The 21,922-nt window shown below is 44.2% G+C and overlaps 2 protein-coding genes across 3 annotated transcripts in view; both read left to right on the top strand.

The window, feature by feature from the left end:
- Positions 1–21,922, top strand: part of LOC110500114 (carbohydrate sulfotransferase 11) — an 85,058-nt gene that overhangs the window by 41,963 nt on the left and 21,173 nt on the right. For both annotated transcript variants that reach the window (XM_021577290.2, XM_021577289.2), the window contains exon 2: positions 1,441–1,526. In XM_021577290.2, coding sequence (XP_021432965.1) covers positions 1,441–1,526 — 86 coding nt within the window. The remainder of the gene's footprint in view (positions 1–1,440; positions 1,527–21,922) is intronic.
- On the top strand, positions 19,179–21,896 carry LOC110500113 (E3 ubiquitin-protein ligase TRIM39-like). Its single transcript, XM_036957398.1, has 2 exons — positions 19,179–19,515; positions 19,771–21,896. Exon 2 carries the CDS (start codon positions 19,773–19,775, stop codon positions 21,411–21,413), a length of 1,641 nt encoding a protein of 546 aa, XP_036813293.1. The 5' UTR covers positions 19,179–19,515; positions 19,771–19,772; the 3' UTR covers positions 21,414–21,896.

A 21,922-nucleotide genomic window follows, 5' to 3' on the forward strand; every position in this document is an offset into this window, starting at 1 on the left:
AATTGATTTGATCGATGTATTATATTAAGTTAAAATAAGTGTTTATTTAGTATTGTTGTAATTGTCATTATTACAAATAAATCAATCGTCAGATTAATAGGTATCGGCTTTTTTTGGTCCTCCAATAATCGGCATCGGTATCGGCGCTGAAAAATCATAATTGGTCCACCTATTGTGTGTGTGTTTCTGTGCGTGGAAGGGGAAGGTGATCAGTGTATTAACACACACCAGACTTAGACAGGATTACTAGCAGATTAAATAGAGCGGTGTGTGGACCTGGAGGCACTGAAGCAACATCTGTAGATCAGGTATGTGTGGTGGTTTGTAAGCTACGTGTGTGTGGGAAATAGGATGGACTGTTTGGAGATTTAAGGGCTCAGGGAGAGTAGCTTTGCTCTCTTTCTCCCTCTCTCGCTCTCTCATTCTCTCTCTCTCTCACCCTCTCTCTTTCTCTATCTCTGTCTGTCTGTCTCATCTTACTCTCTGTACCTATTAGGTCGACAGCCCATAGATGCTGTAGAGGATAAATGAGAATGATTGAGTGAGTGCAATCAGTGTGTGTATGTGTGTGTATTCTGCTGAAAGAGCAGTAATTGCCTGTTTATATGATGCACGCTGTAGGGAGCAGGAATGAACTGCATTATAATGAAGCTGCTTTCACAGCCAGGTGACAGGTCACCCATCACACTGAGGTGTGTGTGTGTGTGTATAGGGGCATCTCTTCCCCCTCTCGTACTGAAGGTAAGGTATAATGGACTGTCTGCGGTAGTTCGTTACACTAACAAGCACTCAGCTCTCACCCATTGCCCAGGTGACAGAAAAGGCTATGATTTGTCCGCAACACGCAGCACAAACAGCAAACGATTAACTGGGTTAGATACAAAGATACAGGAAGTGGGTGTGTCTGCAGTTGGCTTACTCCCCCCCCCATCCCCATCCCCTCTCTCAATCTGCTGACGTTGTTGATCATCTTTGTCCTGATTTCCTACAGTACTGTCTTTGTCCTACAGTCATATGGCATTACATATCCACTCCTTTTAGATCAGTGAGGATGATGAAACATAGAACAGAGACTAGTAAAGGCTCTCAAATGTATTGTTGTTCACCCACACCCACTCTTCTGTTCAATCTCATGTAGTTATGTAGTGGGCTCTTTCATCCAGTAATTTGAGAGGTATTGTCTGGCTGCTTTGTTGTGTGGGCTGTTGGTTGTGTGTATAGGGACCTGGCTTTGTAGTTTAGCTGTGGTAGTTCCCTTTGGCCCTAGAGAATATAGCTTTATGGCCATTTATTCTATGTGAATGCTGTTGTAGTTAACATTATTAGGCCCACTCTCTTATTGGTTGTTGTTTAAGTTGTAACAATGTGATTGGTTGTTGTTGCTGTTGTTCCAGTGTGATTGGGCATTGTTAACGGTCCTCTCTCTGTTCCTTCTAACAGTCATGCGGAGGAACCAGTTTGCGGCGGACGTGTGCTGTAGGAAAGGCTCCCGCAACGCACTGCAGGAACTCTACAACCCGACACAGGTAGAAACCATCACTCACTCACTCACTCTCTGTAAATATAGACCCCGCTGTTTTAGGCCTGACTCAGAGACACATTTGAAAGGCCGTGACCCTGGCTGTTTTTAGCCTTGTCCTCCCTTTCCCTCCAAATGTGTGTGTGTGTATAAATGTGTGTGTATATGTGTGTCACTAAGCCTGGGTCCCTGTTACTCTGTCGTTATTCATTTATTACGTGTGTATAAATGTGTGTGCAGGTGTGTGTATATGTGTGTGTCACTAAGCCTGGGTCCCTGCTACTCTGTCTTTATTCATTTATTACGTGTGTATGACAACGCCCGCTGCATGATGGACGAGCGCCATGGAAACCTATATTCCGTTACCGTGACGATAGTCCCCTTCCGGAGGATGGCTTTATTTAGCGTAACGGTCGATTGCATAGTTAGTATTACACATTTCACTTCTTTTAACTCTTTTTCAGAGCACTGGATTCTCCCTTTACATTACTGTAACCACAAAACAAATGGTGAAGTATTATATATAATGTGGGGGAGAGGAGTGAATGGTGTGCCTGAGGTGTTTTGAGCCGAGTTGGTTGAAGAGACCTTGCTGCGTTTGCTTGTCAGGCTACTGTGGTTCTTTCTGTATTTTTCCAGATGCAGAAATGGCTGTGTATCCAATAGCACTGCGATAATAGAGTTGTATTCTCACGGGTGGTTGTCATCCTCAGTGTATCACTCATACTGCAGTCTCTCAGAACAGCCAGCAAACTTCTGTTGGTGATACTATCACAATGATGGATAGGCTAGTTCCTCCTTCACTCCTCTGCAATAATTATCTCCCTATCTGTTGTTTACAATGGTTTTGTATTTCTCTGTGTCTATATACACTGAGTATATTGTACCAAACATTAGGAACACCTTCCTAATATTGAGTTTCCCTCAGAACAGACTCAATTCATCCGGGTATGAACTCTCTGGAGGAGGTTACAACCTAGCTTCATCTAGCCTGTATAATACTGTTTGCCTTGTTTCTTCGGGGCATGGACTCTACAAGGTGTCAAAAGTGTTCCACAGGGATGCTGGTCCATGTTGACTCAGTGCTTCCCACAGTTGTGTCAAGTTGACTGGATGTCCTTTGGATGGTGAACCATTCTTGATACACACGGGAAACTGTTGAGCGTGAAAAACCCAGCAGCGCTGCAGTTCTTAACACAAACCGGTGCACCTGGCAACTACTACCATACACCGTTCAAACTCAGAAATCTGAATGGCACACATACACAATCCATGTCTGAATTGTCTCAAGGCTAAAGATCCTTCTTTAAACTGTCTCCTCTCCTTCATCAACACTGATTGAAGTGGATTGAACAGGTGACATCAATAAGGGATCATAACTTTCACCTGGATTCATCTGGTCAGTCTGTCATGGAAAGAACAGGTGTTCTTAATGTTTTGTACACTCAGTGTGTATCTATCATGCACACTCTCTTATAAACTCCTCTCTCTCTCTCGCTCTCTTTCTCTTTCTCTCTTTCTCTCTCTCTCTTTCTCTCTCTCTCATAAACTTCTCTCTCTCTCATAAACTTCTCTCTCTCTCTTTCTCAAACTCCTCTCTCTCTCTCTCTCAAACTCCTCTCTCTCTCTCTCTCTCTCTCTCTCTCTCTCTCTCTCTCTCTCAAACTCCTCTCTCTCTCTCTCTCTCTCTCTCTCTCATAAACTCCTCTCTCTCTCTCTCTCTCATAAACTCCTCTCTCGCTCTCTCTTTGCAAACTATTCACCACAGAACACATTTTAAAAGTATACAAGCAGCCATCAAACTGGTGTTTAACAGCTAAGATTAGACTGGATGCACGTGGACATATATCATTTTCCACCAGGGAGTTTTCCACACCTCCTCACTCATGTAAAGTCCCATTGATATGATATGTGTGAGGTCAAAGGGCAGAGAGGGGTACTGGAGCTAGTGTAAGCCCCAGTGTGGTGTCTGATGTCTGGGGTAGTGTTTTGGAAGAGGAGCGGGGAGTTGTGGGGTTGAGAGAGGGAGTGGGGGGTCAGAATGACGTAAGAGGCACTGTGCTAGTACAGTGCCTTGCCAAAGTATTCGGCCCCCTTGAACTTTGCGACCTTTTGCCACATTTCAGGCTTCAAACATAAAGATACAAAACTGTATTTTTTTGTGAAGAATCAACAACAAGTGGGACACAATCATGAAGTGGAACGACATTTATTGGATATTTCAAACTTTTTTAACAAATCAAAAACTGAAAAATTGGGCGTGCAAAATTATTCAGCCCCTTTACTTTCAGTGCAGCAAACTCTCTCCAGAAGTTCAGTGAGGATCTCTGAATGATCCAATGTTGACCTAAATGACTAATGATGATAAATACAATCCACCTGTGTGTAATCAAGTCTCCGTATAAATGCACCTGCACTGTGATAGTCTCAGAGGTCCGTTAAAAGCGCAGAGAGCATCATGAAGAACAAGGAACACACCAGGCAGGTCCGAGATACTGTTGTGAAGAAGTTTAAAGCCGGATTTGGATACAAAAAGATTTCCCAAGCTTTAAACATCCCAAGGAGCACTGTGCAAGCAATAATATTGAAATGGAAGGAGTATCAGACCACTGCAAATCTACCAAGACCTGGCCGTCCCTCTAAACTTTCAGCTCATACAAGGAGAAGACTGATCAGAGATGCAGCCAAGAGGCCCATGATCACTCTGGATGAACTGCAGAGATCTACAGCTGAGGTGGGAGACTCTGTCCATAGGACAACAATCAGTCGTATATTGCACAAATCTGGCCTTTATGGAAGAGTGGCAAGAAGAAAGCCATTTCTTAAAGATATCCATAAAAAGTGTCGTTTAAAGTTTGCCACAAGCCACCTGGGAGACACACCAAACATGTGGAAGAAGGTGCTCTGGTCAGATGAAACCAAAATTGAACTTTTTGGCAATAATGCAAAACGTTATGTTTGGCGTAAAAGCAACACAGCTGAACACACCATCCCCACTGTCAAACATGGTGGTGGCAGCATCATGGTTTGGGCCTGCTTTTCTTCAGCAGGGACAGGGAAGATGGTTAAAATTGATGGGAAGATGGATGGAGCCAAATACAGGACCATTCTGGAAGAAAACCTGATGGAGTCTGCAAAAGACCTGAGACTGGGACGGAGATTTGTCTTCCAACAAGACAATGATCCAAAACATAAAGCAAAATCTACAATGGAATGGTTCAAAAATAAACATATCCAGGTGTTAGAATGGCCAGGTCAAAGTCCAGACCTGAATCCAATCGAGAATCTGTGGAAAGAACTGAAAACTGCTGTTCACAAATGCTCTCCATCCAACCTCACTGAGCTCGAGCTGTTTTGCAAGGAGGAATGGGAAAAAATGTCAGTCTCTCGATGTGCAAAACTGATAGAGACATACCCCAAGCGACTTACAGCTGTAATCGCAGCAAAAGGTGGCGCTACAAAGTATTAACTTAAGGGGGCTGAATAATTTTGCACGCCCAATTTTTCCGTTTTTGATTTGTTAAAAAAGTTTGAAATATCCAATAAATGTCGTTCCACTTCATGATTGTGTCCCACTTGTTGTTGATTCTTCACAAAAAAATACAGTTTTATATCTTTGTTTGAAGCCTGAAATGTGGCAAAAGGTCGCAAAGTTCAAGGGGGCCGAATACTTTCGCAAGGCACTGTATGTGTGCCCTGCCACCCACTACCCAATCCTAGAGTGCCTGATTGGTCATGTGACTGCCGGTGAGGTACGAGAGGGTAACAAGGTGCCATTGATTGTTGGAATGTCTGACTGGGAAGCTCTCTTTCTCCCGCTCTCTCGCTGTCTCTCCCTCTCTTGCCCTCTCTCCATCTGTATCTTGGAGGAGATCCAACACAGTGACACACAGCAGAGAGAGAGAGAGAGAGGATGAAATTAAAATGGAGAGGGAAAACAGAAAGAAAGACTGAGAATGTTGTGAGAGGGAGAGAGGGAAATGAATATAATCCGAGCTGTGTGTGTATGTTTGTGTGTGTTGTCAGAATTTATTTCAATTGTAAAGTATTTAGTGTATGACTGTAATGTCTTTTCCGTGATTTGTCAGACCACAGCGAGACTAGCTGTTGCCATTGGCGGTCAAGTGGTTCCTCTCCCCAAGCACCTTGGGCTGTCAGATGTCTCTACAGTTTATACCAGGTCATCTTAGTAACCTCAATACCAGCTCTACCGTCTGTAACCCAGGACTACATGCGCACACACACACACACACACACACACACACACACACACACACACACACACACACACACACACACACACACACACACACAATCACACGACCATCACATTGCAATGCTCCTCTCATGTCTGCTGCGGCTGCAAGTCACCAGTTATCTGACTGATCAGATGTGCTCCATTGGATTCAGGCCAGGAGACACAGGCCTTCATTCCCATATGGGTTAATAGTTTCACCTCCTGTATGGTAATACCTTCTTCCCAGGCTGATGAGTACTGCAGAATATATACACTCACAATACTGTCATTACCAACCCAGGGCATACCTGTTAAATGCTGATGCAGAGATCTGACTGCGATGTTGGGAAGGGAACTGTTGCACAGCCCCCTGGCTGGGACATAACTGGGATGAATGGAACTGCGCTATTGTGAGCTGTATTGTGGTGTCAGTGGAGCGGAGGAGAATGATAACACGTGTGCTGTATGTGTAGACAGCAGATAAACCTGTCTGGGTAGTAGCAGAGGAACAGAGAGAGCTGTCTGTATAAACCTTTTAGGCAGTACTTGGAGCTTATATTGTTTTTCGTTGAATATTCTGTGTGTGATTCTGTGTGTGTGTGTGATTCTGTGTGTGTGATTCTGTGTGTGTGTGGGCCTTCATGTCACTGGTTTAGACAGCTTAGTCTTTAAACAGATGCTGTGTTTACCCCTCTAAACCCTGCTCTGGTTGGATTCTCAAACCTCCCCTGGCTGGTTTTGGTTGGATGATTGGAAGCTGGGCTAAAAATGTTGATGACTGAAGAGGCATGTACAGCGCAGCATGGAACAGGATGAGAGAGGCAGATTTGGAGCCTGCGGTGTACATGATGTCGTGGCAGAAGTCTTCTATCCTGTTTTCCTCAATGAGAGTGGCCTGTCAGCATAGATGTCCCCCAGCTCCACTTATCCCTCCTCTCTCTCTCACCCTCTCTCTCTCTGCCCTTGAATCACAGCAACGTTGCATCAGTCAAATATAATACCAACCAACTGTCTTTCTCATACCAGTGGTGTGTGTGTGTGTGTGTGTGTGTGTGTGTGTGTGTGTGTGTGTGTGTGTGTGTTCTCACGGTGGTTGGTGAAAGCAGACAGTCTACAGCCCTCCTCCCAGGAAGTAGATCTATCGTCTGTGAGGGCAAGACTCAACAGGAACACTGGGGAAAGTCTCTCACCTGAACACAACAAACGACCACCACACCCCAACCTAGGCTAGCCTGGAGCAGATTACACACATACAAACACATACTGACTGGTTCAACGTCATAGCACTGTTTTGTGTACTCGTACAGTACCTTTGTACAGTGTAAGCCTCAGTATGGTAAAAACAGGCTTAGGTCTCTATTCTGTTCTGTAATGCACTTTAATGAGAATAACTCATCAAGGTTTCTCTACGTATACAGTATGTATGCTTTCCAACTGAAGCAAAGTTTAGCCAATAGAAAGAGACCTGTGTGTGTGTGTGTGTGTGTGTCGGTAGATGTTGATAGCTCAGGGAAAGTGGGAGCAGTTTGTCATTATCCTCTCTGCATTGCTATAATTAGGACTTCCTCTTTCCCTGCCTATGTGTCCACTCCATCAGTATAGCGTTGTGTATACTCACATACTCTGTCCGGTGGTGTGTTAAGTGCAGGTATGCAGTGTTAGGCTTCACCAGAGCTGTGGATACTATACATCTGTCATGTCTCTGGTAGACTGTAGATACTATACACCTGTCAGGTTCTCTGGTAGACTGTAGATACTATATACCTGTCATGTCTCTGGTTCTCTGGTATAGTATCTACAGTCTACATCTGTCATGTCTCTGGTTCTCTGGTAGACTGTAGATACTATACATCTGGCATGTCTCTGGTAGACTGTAGATACTATACATCTGTCATGTCTCTGGTTCTCTGGTAGACTGTAGATACTAAACACCTGTCATATATCTGGTAGACTGTAGATACTATACACCTGTCATGTCTCTGGTAGACTGTATATACTATACATCTGTCATGTCTCTGGTAGACTGTAGATACTATACATCTGTCATGTCTCTGGTAGACTGTAGATACTATACACCTGTCATGTATCTGGTTCTCTGGTACACTGTAGATACTATACACCTGCAATGTCTCTGGTAGACTGTAGATACTATATACCTGTCATGTCTCTGGTAGACTGTAGATACTATACACCTGTCATGTATCCGGTAGACTGTAGATACTACACATCTGTCATGTCTCTGGTAGACTGTAGATACTATACACCTGTCATGTTTCTGGTTCTCTGGTACACTGTAGATACTATACACCTGGCATGTCTCTGGTCCTCTGGTAGACTGTAGATACTATACACCTGGCATGTCTCTGGTCCTCTGGTAGACTGTAGATACTATACACCTGTCATGTATCTGGTCCTCTGGTAGACTGTAGATACTATACACCTGTCATGTATCTGGTCCTCTGGTAGACTGTAGATACTATACACCTGTCATGTTTCTGGTAGACTGTAGATACTATACACCTGTCATGTATCTGGTCCTCTGGTAGACTGTAGATACTATACACCTGCCATGTCTCTGGTAGACTGTAGATACTATACACCTGTCATGTCTCTGGTAGACTGTAGATACTATACACCTTTCATGTTTCTGGTAGACTGTAGATACTATACACCTGTCATGTATCTGGTCCTCTGGTAGACTGTAGATACTATATACCTGTCATGTCTCTGGTAGACTGTAGATACTATACATCTGTCATGTCTCTGGTTCTCTGGTAGACTGTAGATACTATACATCTGTCATGTCTCTGGTTCTCTGGTAGACTGTAGATACTATACACCTGTCATGTATCTGGTCCTCTGGTAGACTGTAGATACTATACACCTGTCATGTATCTGGTCCTCTGGTAGACTGTAGATACTATACACCTGTCATGTATCTGGTCCTCTGGTAGACTGTAGATACTAAACATCTGTCATGTCTCTGGTAGACTGTAGATACTATATACCTGTCATGTTTCTAGTAGACTGTAGATACTATACATCTGTCATGTCTCTGGTTCTCTGGTAGACTGTAGATACTATACATCTGTCATGTCTCTGGTTCTCTGGTAGACTGTAGATACTAAACATCTGTCATGTCTCTGGTTCTCTGGTAGACTGTAGATACTAAACATCTGTCATGTCTCTGGTAGACTGTAGATACTATATACCTGTCATGTATAGTATCTACAGTCTACTAGAAACATCTGTCATGTCTCTGGTTCTCTGGTAGACTGTAGATACTATACATCTGTCATGTCTCTGGTTCTCTGGTAGACTGTAGATACTCTACACCTGTCATGTATCTGGTCCTCTGGTAGATTGTAGATAATATACACCTGTCATGTATCTGGTCCTCTGGTAGACTGTAGATACTATACACCTGTCATGTATCTGGTCCTCTGGTAGACTGTAGATACTATACACTTGTCATGTCTCTGGTAGACTGTAGATACTATACATCTGTCATGTCTCTGGTTCTCTGGTAGACTGTAGATACTATACACCTGTCATGTATCTGGTCCTCTGGTAGACTGTAGATACTATACACCTGTCATGTCTCTGGTAGACTGTAGATACTATACACCTGTCATGTATCTGGTCCTCTGGTAGACTGTAGATACTATATACCTGTCATGTCTCTGGTAGACTGTAGATACTATACATCTGTCATGTCTCTGGTTCTCTGGTAGACTGTAGATACTATACATCTGTCATGTATCTGGTTCTCTGGTAGACTGTAGATACTATATACCTGTCATGTCTCTGGTAGACTGTAGATACTATACATCTGTCATGTTTCTGGTCCTCTGGTAGACTGTAGATACTATACATCTGGCATGTCTCTGGTAGACTGTAGATACTATACATCTGTCATGTCTCTGGTTCTCTGGTAGACTGTAGATACTAAACACCTGTCATATATCTGGTAGACTGTAGATACTATACACCTGTCATGTCTCTGGTAGACTGTATATACTATACATCTGTCATGTCTCTGGTAGACTGTAGATACTATACATCTGTCATGTCTCTGGTAGACTGTAGATACTATACACCTGTCATGTATCTGGTTCTCTGGTACACTGTAGATACTATACACCTGCAATGTCTCTGGTAGACTGTAGATACTATATACCTGTCATGTCTCTGGTAGACTGTAGATACTATACACCTGTCATGTATCCGGTAGACTGTAGATACTACACATCTGTCATGTCTCTGGTAGACTGTAGATACTATACACCTGTCATGTTTCTGGTTCTCTGGTACACTGTAGATACTATACACCTGGCATGTCTCTGGTCCTCTGGTAGACTGTAGATACTATACACCTGGCATGTCTCTGGTCCTCTGGTAGACTGTAGATACTATACACCTGTCATGTATCTGGTCCTCTGGTAGACTGTAGATACTATACACCTGTCATGTATCTGGTCCTCTGGTAGACTGTAGATACTATACACCTGTCATGTTTCTGGTAGACTGTAGATACTATACACCTGTCATGTATCTGGTCCTCTGGTAGACTGTAGATACTATACACCTGCCATGTCTCTGGTAGACTGTAGATACTATACACCTGTCATGTCTCTGGTAGACTGTAGATACTATACACCTTTCATGTTTCTGGTAGACTGTAGATACTATACACCTGTCATGTATCTGGTCCTCTGGTAGACTGTAGATACTATATACCTGTCATGTCTCTGGTAGACTGTAGATACTATACATCTGTCATGTCTCTGGTTCTCTGGTAGACTGTAGATACTATACATCTGTCATGTCTCTGGTTCTCTGGTAGACTGTAGATACTATACACCTGTCATGTATCTGGTCCTCTGGTAGACTGTAGATACTATACACCTGTCATGTATCTGGTCCTCTGGTAGACTGTAGATACTATACACCTGTCATGTATCTGGTCCTCTGGTAGACTGTAGATACTAAACATCTGTCATGTCTCTGGTAGACTGTAGATACTATATACCTGTCATGTTTCTAGTAGACTGTAGATACTATACATCTGTCATGTCTCTGGTTCTCTGGTAGACTGTAGATACTATACATCTGTCATGTCTCTGGTTCTCTGGTAGACTGTAGATACTAAACATCTGTCATGTCTCTGGTTCTCTGGTAGACTGTAGATACTAAACATCTGTCATGTCTCTGGTAGACTGTAGATACTATATACCTGTCATGTATAGTATCTACAGTCTACTAGAAACATCTGTCATGTCTCTGGTTCTCTGGTAGACTGTAGATACTATACATCTGTCATGTCTCTGGTTCTCTGGTAGACTGTAGATACTCTACACCTGTCATGTATCTGGTCCTCTGGTAGATTGTAGATAATATACACCTGTCATGTATCTGGTCCTCTGGTAGACTGTAGATACTATACACCTGTCATGTATCTGGTCCTCTGGTAGACTGTAGATACTATACACCTGTCATGTCTCTGGTAGACTGTAGATACTATACATCTGTCATGTCTCTGGTTCTCTGGTAGACTGTAGATACTATACACCTGTCATGTATCTGGTCCTCTGGTAGACTGTAGATACTATACACCTGTCATGTCTCTGGTAGACTGTAGATACTATACACCTGTCATGTATCTGGTCCTCTGGTAGACTGTAGATACTATATACCTGTCATGTCTCTGGTAGACTGTAGATACTATACATCTGTCATGTCTCTGGTTCTCTGGTAGACTGTAGATACTATACATCTGTCATGTATCTGGTTCTCTGGTAGACTGTAGATACTATATACCTGTCATGTCTCTGGTAGACTGTAGATACTATACATCTGTCATGTTTCTGGTCCTCTGGTAGACTGTAGATACTCTACACCTGTCATGTATCTGGTCCTCTGGTAGACTGTAGATACTATACACCTGTCATGTATCTGGTCCTCTGGTAGACTGTAGATACTATACACCTGTCATGTATCTGGTCCTCTGGTAGACTGTAGATACTATACACCTGTCATGTATCTGGTCCTCTGGTAGACTGTAGATACTAAACATCTGTCATGTCTCTGGTAGACTGTAGATACTATATACCTGTCATGTCTCTGGTAGACTGTAGATACTATACATCTGTCATGTCTCTGGTAGACTGTAGATACTATACACCTGTCATGTTTCTGGTAGACTGTAGATACTATACACCTGTCATGTCTCTGGTTCTCTGGTACACTGTAGATACTATACACCTGCCATGTCTCTGGTAGACTGTAGATACTATACACCTGTCATGTCTCTGGTAGACTGTAGATACTATACACCTGTCATGTTTCTGGTAGACTGTAGATACTATACACCTGTCATGTATCTGGTCCTCTGGTAGACTGTAGATACTATACATCTGTCATGTCTCTGGTTCTCTGGTAGACTGTAGATACTCTACACCTGTCATGTATCTGGTCCTCTGGTAGACTGTAGATACTATACACCTGTCATGTATCTGGTCCTCTGGTAGACTGTAGATACTATACACCTGTCATGTATCTGGTCCTCTGGTAGACTGTAGATACTATACACCTGTCATGTATCTGGTCCTCTGGTAGACTGTAGATACTATACACCTGTCATGTCTCTGGTAGATTGTAGATACTATACACCTGTCATGTATCTGGTCCTCTGGTAGACTGTAGATACTATACACCTGTCATGTATCTGGTCCTCTGGTAGACTGTAGATACTATACACCTGTCATGTATCTGGTCCTCTGGTAGACTGTAGATACTATACACCTGTCATGTATCTGGTCCTCTGGTAGACTGTAGATACTAAACATCTGTCATGTCTCTGGTAGACTGTAGATACTATATACCTGTCATGTTTCTAGTAGACTGTAGATACTATACATCTGTCATGTCTCTGGTTCTCTGGTAGACTGTAGATACTATACATCTGTCATGTCTCTGGTTCTCTGGTAGACTGTAGATACTAAACATCTGTCATGTCTCTGGTTCTCTGGTAGACTGTAGATACTAAACATCTGTCATGTCTCTGGTAGACTGTAGATACTATATACCTGTCATGTTTCTAGTAGACTGTAGATACTATACATCTGTCATGTCTCTGGTTCTCTGGTAGACTGTAGATACTATACATCTGTCATGTCTCTGGTTCTCTGGTAGACTGTAGATACTCTACACCTGTCATGTATCTGGTCCTCTGGTAGACTGTAGATACTATATACCTGTCATGTCTCTGGTAGATTGTAGATACTATACACCTGTCATGTATCTGGTCCTCTGGTAGACTGTAGATACTATACACCTGTCATGTCTCTGGTAGACTGTAGATACTATACACCTGTCATGTCTCTGGTAGACTGTAGATACTATACACCTGTCATGTATCTGGTCCTCTGGTAGACTGTAGATACTATATACCTGTCATGTCTCTGGTAGACTGTAGATACTATACATCTGTCATGTCTCTGGTTCTCTGGTAGACTGTAGATACTCTACACCTGTCATGTATCTGGTCCTCTGGTAGACTGTAGATACTATACACCTGTCATGTATCTGGTCCTCTGGTAGACTGTAGATACTATACACCTGTCATGTATCTGGTCCTCTGGTAGACTGTAGATACTAAACATCTGTCATGTCTCTGGTAGACTGTAGATACTATATACCTGTCATGTTTCTAGTAGACTGTAGATACTATACATCTGTCATGTCTCTGGTTCTCTGGTAGACTGTAGATACTCTACACCTGTCATGTATCTGGTCCTCTGGTAGATTGTCGATACTATACACCTGTCATGTATCTGGTCCTCTGGTAGACTGTAGATACTATACACCTGTCATGTATCTGGTCCTCTGGTAGACTGTAGATACTATACACCTGTCATGTATCTGGTCCTCTGGTAGACTGTAGATACTATACACCTGTCATGTATCTGGTCCTCTGGTAGACTGTAGATACTATACACCTGTCATGTATCTGGTCCTCTGGTAGACTGTAGATACTATACACCTGTCATGTATCTGGTCCTCTGGTAGACTGTAGATACTATACACCTGTCATGTATCTGGTTCTCTGGTAGACTGTAGATACTATACACCTGTCATGTATCTGGTCCTCTGGTAGACTGTAGATACTATACACCTGTCATGTATCTGGTCCTCTGGTAGACTGTAGATACTATACACCTGTCATGTATCTGGTCCTCTGGTAGACTGTAGATACTAAACATCTGTCATGTCTCTGGTAGACTGTAGATACTATATACCTGTCATGTTTCTAGTAGACTGTAGATACTATACATCTGTCATGTCTCTGGTTCTCTGGTAGACTGTAGATACTCTACACCTGTCATGTATCTGGTCCTCTGGTAGATTGTCGATACTATACACCTGTCATGTATCTGGTCCTCTGGTAGACTGTAGATACTATACACCTGTCATGTATCTGGTCCTCTGGTAGACTGTAGATACTATACACCTGTCATGTATCTGGTCCTCTGGTAGACTGTAGATACTATACACCTGTCATGTATCTGGTCCTCTGGTAGACTGTAGATACTATACACCTGTCATGTATCTGGTCCTCTGGTAGACTGTAGATACTATACACCTGTCATGTATCTGGTCCTCTGGTAGACTGTAGATACTATACACCTGTCATGTATCTGGTTCTCTGGTAGACTGTAGATACTATACACCTGTCATGTATCTGGTCCTCTGGTAGACTGTAGATACTATACACCTGTCATGTTTCTGGTCCTCTGGTAGACTGTAGATACTATACACCTGTCATGTTTCTGGTAGACTGTAGATACTATACACCTGTCATGTATCTGGTCCTCTGGTAGACTGTAGATACTATACACCTGTCATGTCTCTGGTAGACTGTAGATACTATACACCTGTCATGTATCTGGTCCTCTGGTAGACTGTAGATACTATACACCTGTCATGTATCTGGTCCTCTGGTAGACTGTAGATACTATACACCTGTCATGTATCTGGTCCTCTGGTAGACTGTAGATACTATACACCTGTCATGTCTCTGGTAGACTGTAGATACTATACACCTGTCATGTCTCTGGTAGACTGTAGATACTATACACCTGTCATGTCTCTGGTAGACTGTAGATACTATACATCTGTCATGTCTCTGGTAGACTGTAGATACTATACACCTGTCAGGTTCTCTGGTAGACTGTAGATACTATACACCTGTCATGTTTCTGGTAGACTGTAGATAATATACACCTGTCATGTTTCTGGTAGACTGTAGATACTATACACCTGTCATGTTTCTGGTCCTCTGGTAGACTGTAGATACTATACACCTGTCATGTATCTGGTCCTCTGGTAGACTGTAGATACTATACACCTGTCATGTATCTGGTCCTCTGGTAGACTGTAGATACTCTACACCTGTCATGTATCTGGTCCTCTGGTAGACTGTAGATACTATACACCTGGCATGTCTCTGGTAGACTGTAGATACTAAACACCTGTCATGTCTCTGGTCCTCTGGTAGACTGTAGATACTATACATCTGTCATGTATCTGGTCCTCTGGTAGACTGTAGATACTATACACCTGTCATGTATCTGGTCCACTGGTAGACTGTAGATATTATACCCCTGTCATGTCTCTGGTCCTCTGGTAGACTGTAGATACTATACACCTGGCATGTCTCTGGTAGACTAGATACTATATACCTGTCATGTCTCTGGTCCTCTGGTAGACTGTAGATACTCTACACCTGTCATGTCTCTGGTAGACTGTAGATACTAAACACCTGTCATGTATCTGGTCCTCTGGTAGACTGTAGATACTAAACACCTGTCATGTCTCTGGTCCTCTGGTAGACTGTAGATACTCTACACCTGGCATGTCTCTGGTTCTGAAGCTACTGTCACGGTGGAGGAGTTTTGAAATGCGTCAACATGCAGTGGATTTCTACTCTGCCCTCTATAAGGCGGAGGATTGTGACTCTCTGTGTACTGAATAGTTGTTAAACGGTCTTCCTCAATTGGGACCTGAGCAGAGAGTCGCATTGGAGTCTGACATTACACTGCAAGAGCTGTCCACAGCAGTTATGCAGCTCTCAACAGGCCGAGCCCCTGGAATCGATGGTTTACCATCTGAGTTTTATAAGCACTTTTGGGGAGGATTTTTATGAAGTGGTGTGTGAATCTTTTCATGAGGGTTCTCTTTCTGTATCCTGTCAACGTGTGGTGCTTCCACTGTTGCCAAAAAAGGGGGATTTGGCTCTCATAAAAAATTTGAGACCTGTTGCTTTGCTGTGCGCTGAATACAAAATTGTTTCCAAATGTCTCTCAAACAGGTTGAAAGAGTAACTGGGATTGTTGATCCATAAGGACCAGTCCTACGGTGTACCTGATCGCTCTGTTGACAACTTGTTTCTGATAAGAGATGTTTTAGACATTTGTAAACTGTCTGATGTAAATGTGGGTTTACTTTCTTTGGATCAGGAGAAGGCTTTTGACTGTGTGGACCACCAGTACTTGTTTAAAACGATGAAAGCCTTTTGGTTTGGGGATGTTTTTTTGTCTTGGATGAATTTATTGTATGCTGGGGCCTCGTGTATGGTGAAGGTGGGGGGTGGTTTGAGTTGCCCCATCCCTGTCCAAAGGGGCATCAGGCAGGGATGCCCAATTTCAGGGCAATTATATAGTCTGGTGATTGAACCAATGCTTTGTTTTTTAAGAGCGAAGCTTACTGGTTTCTCTGTGCCAGGTGTAATGAAGGGTCCCACGATAGCACTGTCTGCGTATGCAGATGACGTGATCGTTTTTATTACGGTGGGTGAGGATGTTAAGGTTCTCTCAAACACTTTAAAGGTGTATGAGGGGGCCTCCTCAGCTAGAGTCAATTGAGGAAAGAGTGAAGTGCTGTGGGCAGGTCAGCTTCAAACGGGGTCCGCTCCACGATTACCAGGGGGGCTTCAAACGGGGTCCGCTCCACGATTACCAGGGGGGCTTCAGACGGGGTCCGCTCCACGATTACCAGGGGGGCTTCAGACGGGGTCTGCTCCACGATTACCAGGGGGGCTTCAGACGGGGTCCGCTCCACGGTTACCAGGGGGGCTTCAGACGGGGTCCGCTCCACGATTACCAGGGGGGCTTCAGACGGGGTCCGCTCCACGGTTACCAGGGGGGCTTCAGACGGGGTCCGCTCCACGATTACCAGGGGGGCTTCAGACGGGGTCCGCTCCACGGTTACCAGGGGGGCTTCAGACGGGGTCCGCTCCACGGTTACCAGGGGGGCTTCAGACGGGGTCCGCTCCACGGTTACCAGGGGGGCTTCAGACAGGGTACGCTCCACGGTTACCAGGGGGGCTTCAGACAGGGTACGCTCCACGGTTACCAAGGGGGCTTCAGTGGGGCAGAGATGGGATGAAAACTTTGGTTTTTTTCTAGGCTCAGATGTCTTTCAGAAAAATAACTGTATAGGAGAAAGTGTGTGCCAGACTGTCAAGATGGAAATGGGTGCTGCCCCAGCTGTCCTATAGGGGAAGGGTCCTGGTAGAACTGATCACTGATTGGTTCTCAACGTTGGGAGAGGTTTTCTCTTCCCAACTGTATATATTTTGGCCAAAGTACAGGTTCAGTTAAAAGGGTTTGTGTTGTGTTGCTTAATTTTGTGTTAGGGGCAGCACAATTAGCGATATGGAAGACCTGAAAGAACAGTATTCGGGGACAGGGGTCTGTGGATGTGGTGGGAATGCTGGCAGCGAGACTAAGGTTGGAGTTTGCCTATTATAAACTTGTCAACAATATTGATCTGTTTTTGAGTATATGGGGTATTCAGAGGCTGTTGTGTTTAGTTACTGTGGAGGAGGAATTGGAGTTGTGTTTTAAAAACATTTTTTACCCCTTTTTCTCCCCAATTTCATGGTATCCAATTGTTTAGTAGCTACTATCTTGTCTCATCGCTACAACTCCCATACGGGCTTGGGAGAGACGAAGGTTGAAAGTCACGCGTTCTCCGATACACAACCCAACCAAGCCGCACTGCTTCTTAACACAGCACGCATCCAACCCGGAAGCCAGCCGCACCAATGTGTGGAAGGAAACACCGTGCACCTGGCAACCTTGGTTAGCGTGCACAGTGCCCAGCCCGCCACAGGAGTCGCTGGTGCGCGATGAGACAAGGACATCCCTACCGGCCAAGCCCTCCCTAACCCGGACGACGGTAGGCCAATTGTGCGTCGCCCCACGGACCTCCCAGTCGCGGCCGGTTACGACAGAGCCTGGGCGCGAACCCAGAGTCTCTGGTGGCACAGCTGGCACTGCAGTACAGCACCCTTAACCACTGCGCCACCCGGGAGGCCCGGAGTTGTGTTTTTAATTGATGTGTAACTGTGGTTTTGTATGAATATTTATTGTGTGGTGGGCCCCCAGACCCAATAAAGATGATTTAAAACTCAAACTCTCTCTCGCTCTCTCGCTCTCTCGCTCTCGTTTTATTTCCCCTGAGAACCTGTCTCTATTATCTGGTTACATGTACATGCATTTAGATATCCCACACTCCCCTTTTCTAAATCGGCCATCTCAGGGTGTGGTGCCAGTGTCACCTCACTTAGTACATTTGTATGTGTGTGCCAGCGCCACTATGCTGGTGTGTGTGTATATGTACCTGTGTTGTCTGGTCAGAGCCAGTGGAAACATCCTGTGTTGTGCTGCTGCCATAGACATTGCTCCCTTTCAACAGAGCTTCCTCTCCCTCTTCCTCTCTCCTCTTCCTCTCTCCTCTTTCCTCTCTCCCATCTTTTTCTCTCTGTCCTCTCATGGGATTTCCCTAATCTGAAGCCTAGTTACACCATTTCTCTGGAAGAAGGTTGCAGTCTTTTAAATGTTTTTCTTTAACTTTTATTTAACTATTTATTTCTCTGTCTGGTCTTGCTCCTCATAAATGGCGTCATGGAAAACTCATACCGCCTGGTCTGTCCTCTGTGGAAAATATGATTTTACCCCATAAAACAGTAACCTTGTCAGGGTTTTATAGTGTGTGGCCACAGAGCAGTGTTCATGTCAGGTGCTTCCTGGTTCTATAGTACAGAGAGAGGGAAGAGAGGAGGGGGAGTTACAGGTGAGATTAGTATGAGAAAGAGAGGTTAACTCTTCCAACAGAATGTGTTGTGTTTTCTCTTGGCTGTCTGAAGATGTGAGCTGATGCTGTAGAATCAGGTGGATCCTCATGTGAGTGATGCCCCTGCAGTGGTACAGGTGTGATTGGTAAACTGTCAGCTTCATGCCTGTGAATTCCAGGCTGTGGGAGTGAAGAGAAGCAGCAGGGGTCAGAGACAGACTGCCCCCAGTCCTCTACACTGTGTGTGTGTGTGTGCGTGTGCGTGTGTTGACTGCAGTGATTGAAACATTGTGATTCTAGGAAGAGTAATGTAAAAGCTGTAGTGACTTTAGTCCTCGTTTATTCAACACTGTTTTAATCAATATGACGATCAGTTACAGCTCAGCCGTGTAAAGGGTTAACTGTTCCAGGAAGAGAATCACACAGCAGTATCTGGTGGGGAGGAGCATCACTATCGTCACTTTGTTGAACTGAAACTAAAGTAGAGAGACGTACAGTATATTGTTTACGGGACCAAAATCTCCAGCACTTCAGAAATCTACATGTTCAGGCTATACGCTTACTCTCCTACCCTTTGACACCACAAACAGAAAGGACAGAGATCCACAAAAACATCCAGGTGAGTAGAGAGACTGACGTGGAAAGTTAAGCTTGACTGTGTTTACCGTGTCTATTTCCTTTTTATTCATGCAGATTCTACGCTATGTTACACTTTTCAATCTACAGTTATCAGACGTGTGTCTTTGTTGTATCGTCATGTATCAACATTCATTAATATAACCAGATAAGACAATGTTAACAACTCTCAAGCTAAATATATCAAGAACTGACTGATTCCAAATGGTTTATGGTTTCACCTTTGGTCTCTGTCTAGATATGGCCACCTCCTGCAGTCTCCTGTCTGAAGAGCAGTTCCTGTGTTCTATCTGTCTGGATGTGTTCACTGAGCCCGTCTCTACTTCATGTGGACACAACTTCTGCAAGGCCTGTATCACAAAGTACTGGGATAGGGATGACCTGTGCCAGTGTCCCATGTGTAAAAATACATTCGATAAGAGACCAGATCTGTTCGTCAACACTTTCATTTCTGAGATGGCTGCTCAGTTCAGACAGACAGTTGAAGTGAAAGCTACCAGCAGCCCGGACCAATGCTCTGCCATGATAGTAGAAGTGTCCTGTGACATCTGCACTGGGATGAAGCTCAAGGCCCTGAAGTCCTGTCTGGTGTGTCAGACCTCTTACTGTGAGACTCATCTGGAGCCTCATCAGAGAGTCGCAGCCTTAAAGAGACACAAGCTGATCAACCCTGTGGAGAACCTGGAAGACAGGATGTGTAGGAAGCATGAGAGACCTCTAGAGCTGTTCTGTAGGAGTGACCAGACATGTCTTTGTGTCTTGTGCTTGAAAGCAGACCACATGACTCATGACACTGTCCCTCTAGAGGAAGAGTATGGAGAGAGGAAGGCTCAGTTGGGGAAGACTGAGGCAGAAGTGCAGCAGATGATCCAGGAGAGACTGAAGAAGGTTCAGGAGATCAAACACTCAGTAGATCTCAGCAAGAGAGAGGCAGAGAGAGAGAGATCAGACAGTGTACAGGTCTTCACTGCTCTGGTTCGCTCCATTGAGAGAAGTCAGGCTGAGCTCATTGAGGTGATTGAGGAGAAACAGAAAGCAGCAGAGAGGCAGGCTGAAGGGCTCATTAAAGAGCTGGAGCAGGAAATCACTGAGCTACAGAGGAGAAGCACTGAGCTGGAGCAGCTCTCACACACTGAGGACCACCTCCACCTCCTACAGAGCTTTCCATCCCTCTGCACCCCTCCAGACACCAAGGACTGGTCTGAGATCAGTGTTCAGAGTGATATGTGTGTGGGGACTGTGAGGAGAGCTGTGTCTCAACTGGAGGAGACACTGAATAAAGAGATGGAGAAGCTGCCTGAAGTCAAACTGAAGAGGATTCAGCAGTATGCAGTGGATGTGACTCTGGATCCTGATACAGCACATCCCTGCCTCATCCTGTCTGAAGATGGGACACAGGTGAGAGATGGAAACACAGAGCAGGATCTCCCAGACAAGCCAGTTAGGTTTTCCAAATGTCTCTGTATCTTGGGAAAGGAGGGCTTTTCCTCAGGGAGATTCTACTATGAGGTGATGGTTAAGGGAAATACTGAATGGGTTTTAGGAGTGGCCAGAGAGTCCATCGTCAAGAAGGGGGATATCACACTGAGCCCTGAGAATGGATACTGGACTGTATGGCTGAGAAAAGGAAATGAGTACGAGGCTCTTTCTAGCACCAGTGTCCTGCTCTCCCTGAGAGAGAAGCCCCAGAAGGTGGGGGTGTTTGTGGATTATGAGGAGGGTCAGGTCTCCTTTTATGATGTGGAGGCCAGGTCTCTTATCTACTCTTTCACTGGCTGCACCTTCACAGAGAAACTCTATCCATTCTTCAGCCCCTCTAGCAATGATGGTGGTAAAAACTCTGCCCCTATGATCATCTCTCCTGTCAATCACACAACATGACGTTTAACCTGAAAATGTACTGAAATGTGTCAATTTCGTCTGTTGTCCTACATCAGAGAACATTTCAATGTAATATTCCTACTGACATGGTTGTTGTTTGTTATCATCAGCATCATGTCAGTCTGTTAGACATGATGAGTAGCCTACGGTATGCAGCAGCATTGTAAGATATGAAAACATCTCTCCAGGCTCATACCGAGGTATGATTCATATCTGGGAGTTACATTTCAGAGGAATTTCTGATCATGAGATAATTCAAGCAATATGTTTGTTTTTTAAGCTCATGTATTGTTTGCACTGTATATCTCTGTGGATCCACCTATAATGAACTGGGATGTGCCTGGAGTAAAATTCAGGATTTTTAGAAAATGAAATCCAGTTGAATATTGACCAAATTGGAATTCTTTCTCGTAGTCCTGCTGTCCCCGATGTTTACAGTAGTGATGGCTATGACATCCGTTATACAAATAAAGTCACCTGTTATGGCACCTTGTCTGTTCTGCCTGTCT

This window comes from Oncorhynchus mykiss, chromosome 21, assembly GCF_013265735.2.
Source record: "Oncorhynchus mykiss isolate Arlee chromosome 21, USDA_OmykA_1.1, whole genome shotgun sequence".
In the NCBI taxonomy this organism is placed as follows: Eukaryota; Metazoa; Chordata; class Actinopteri; order Salmoniformes; family Salmonidae; genus Oncorhynchus; species Oncorhynchus mykiss.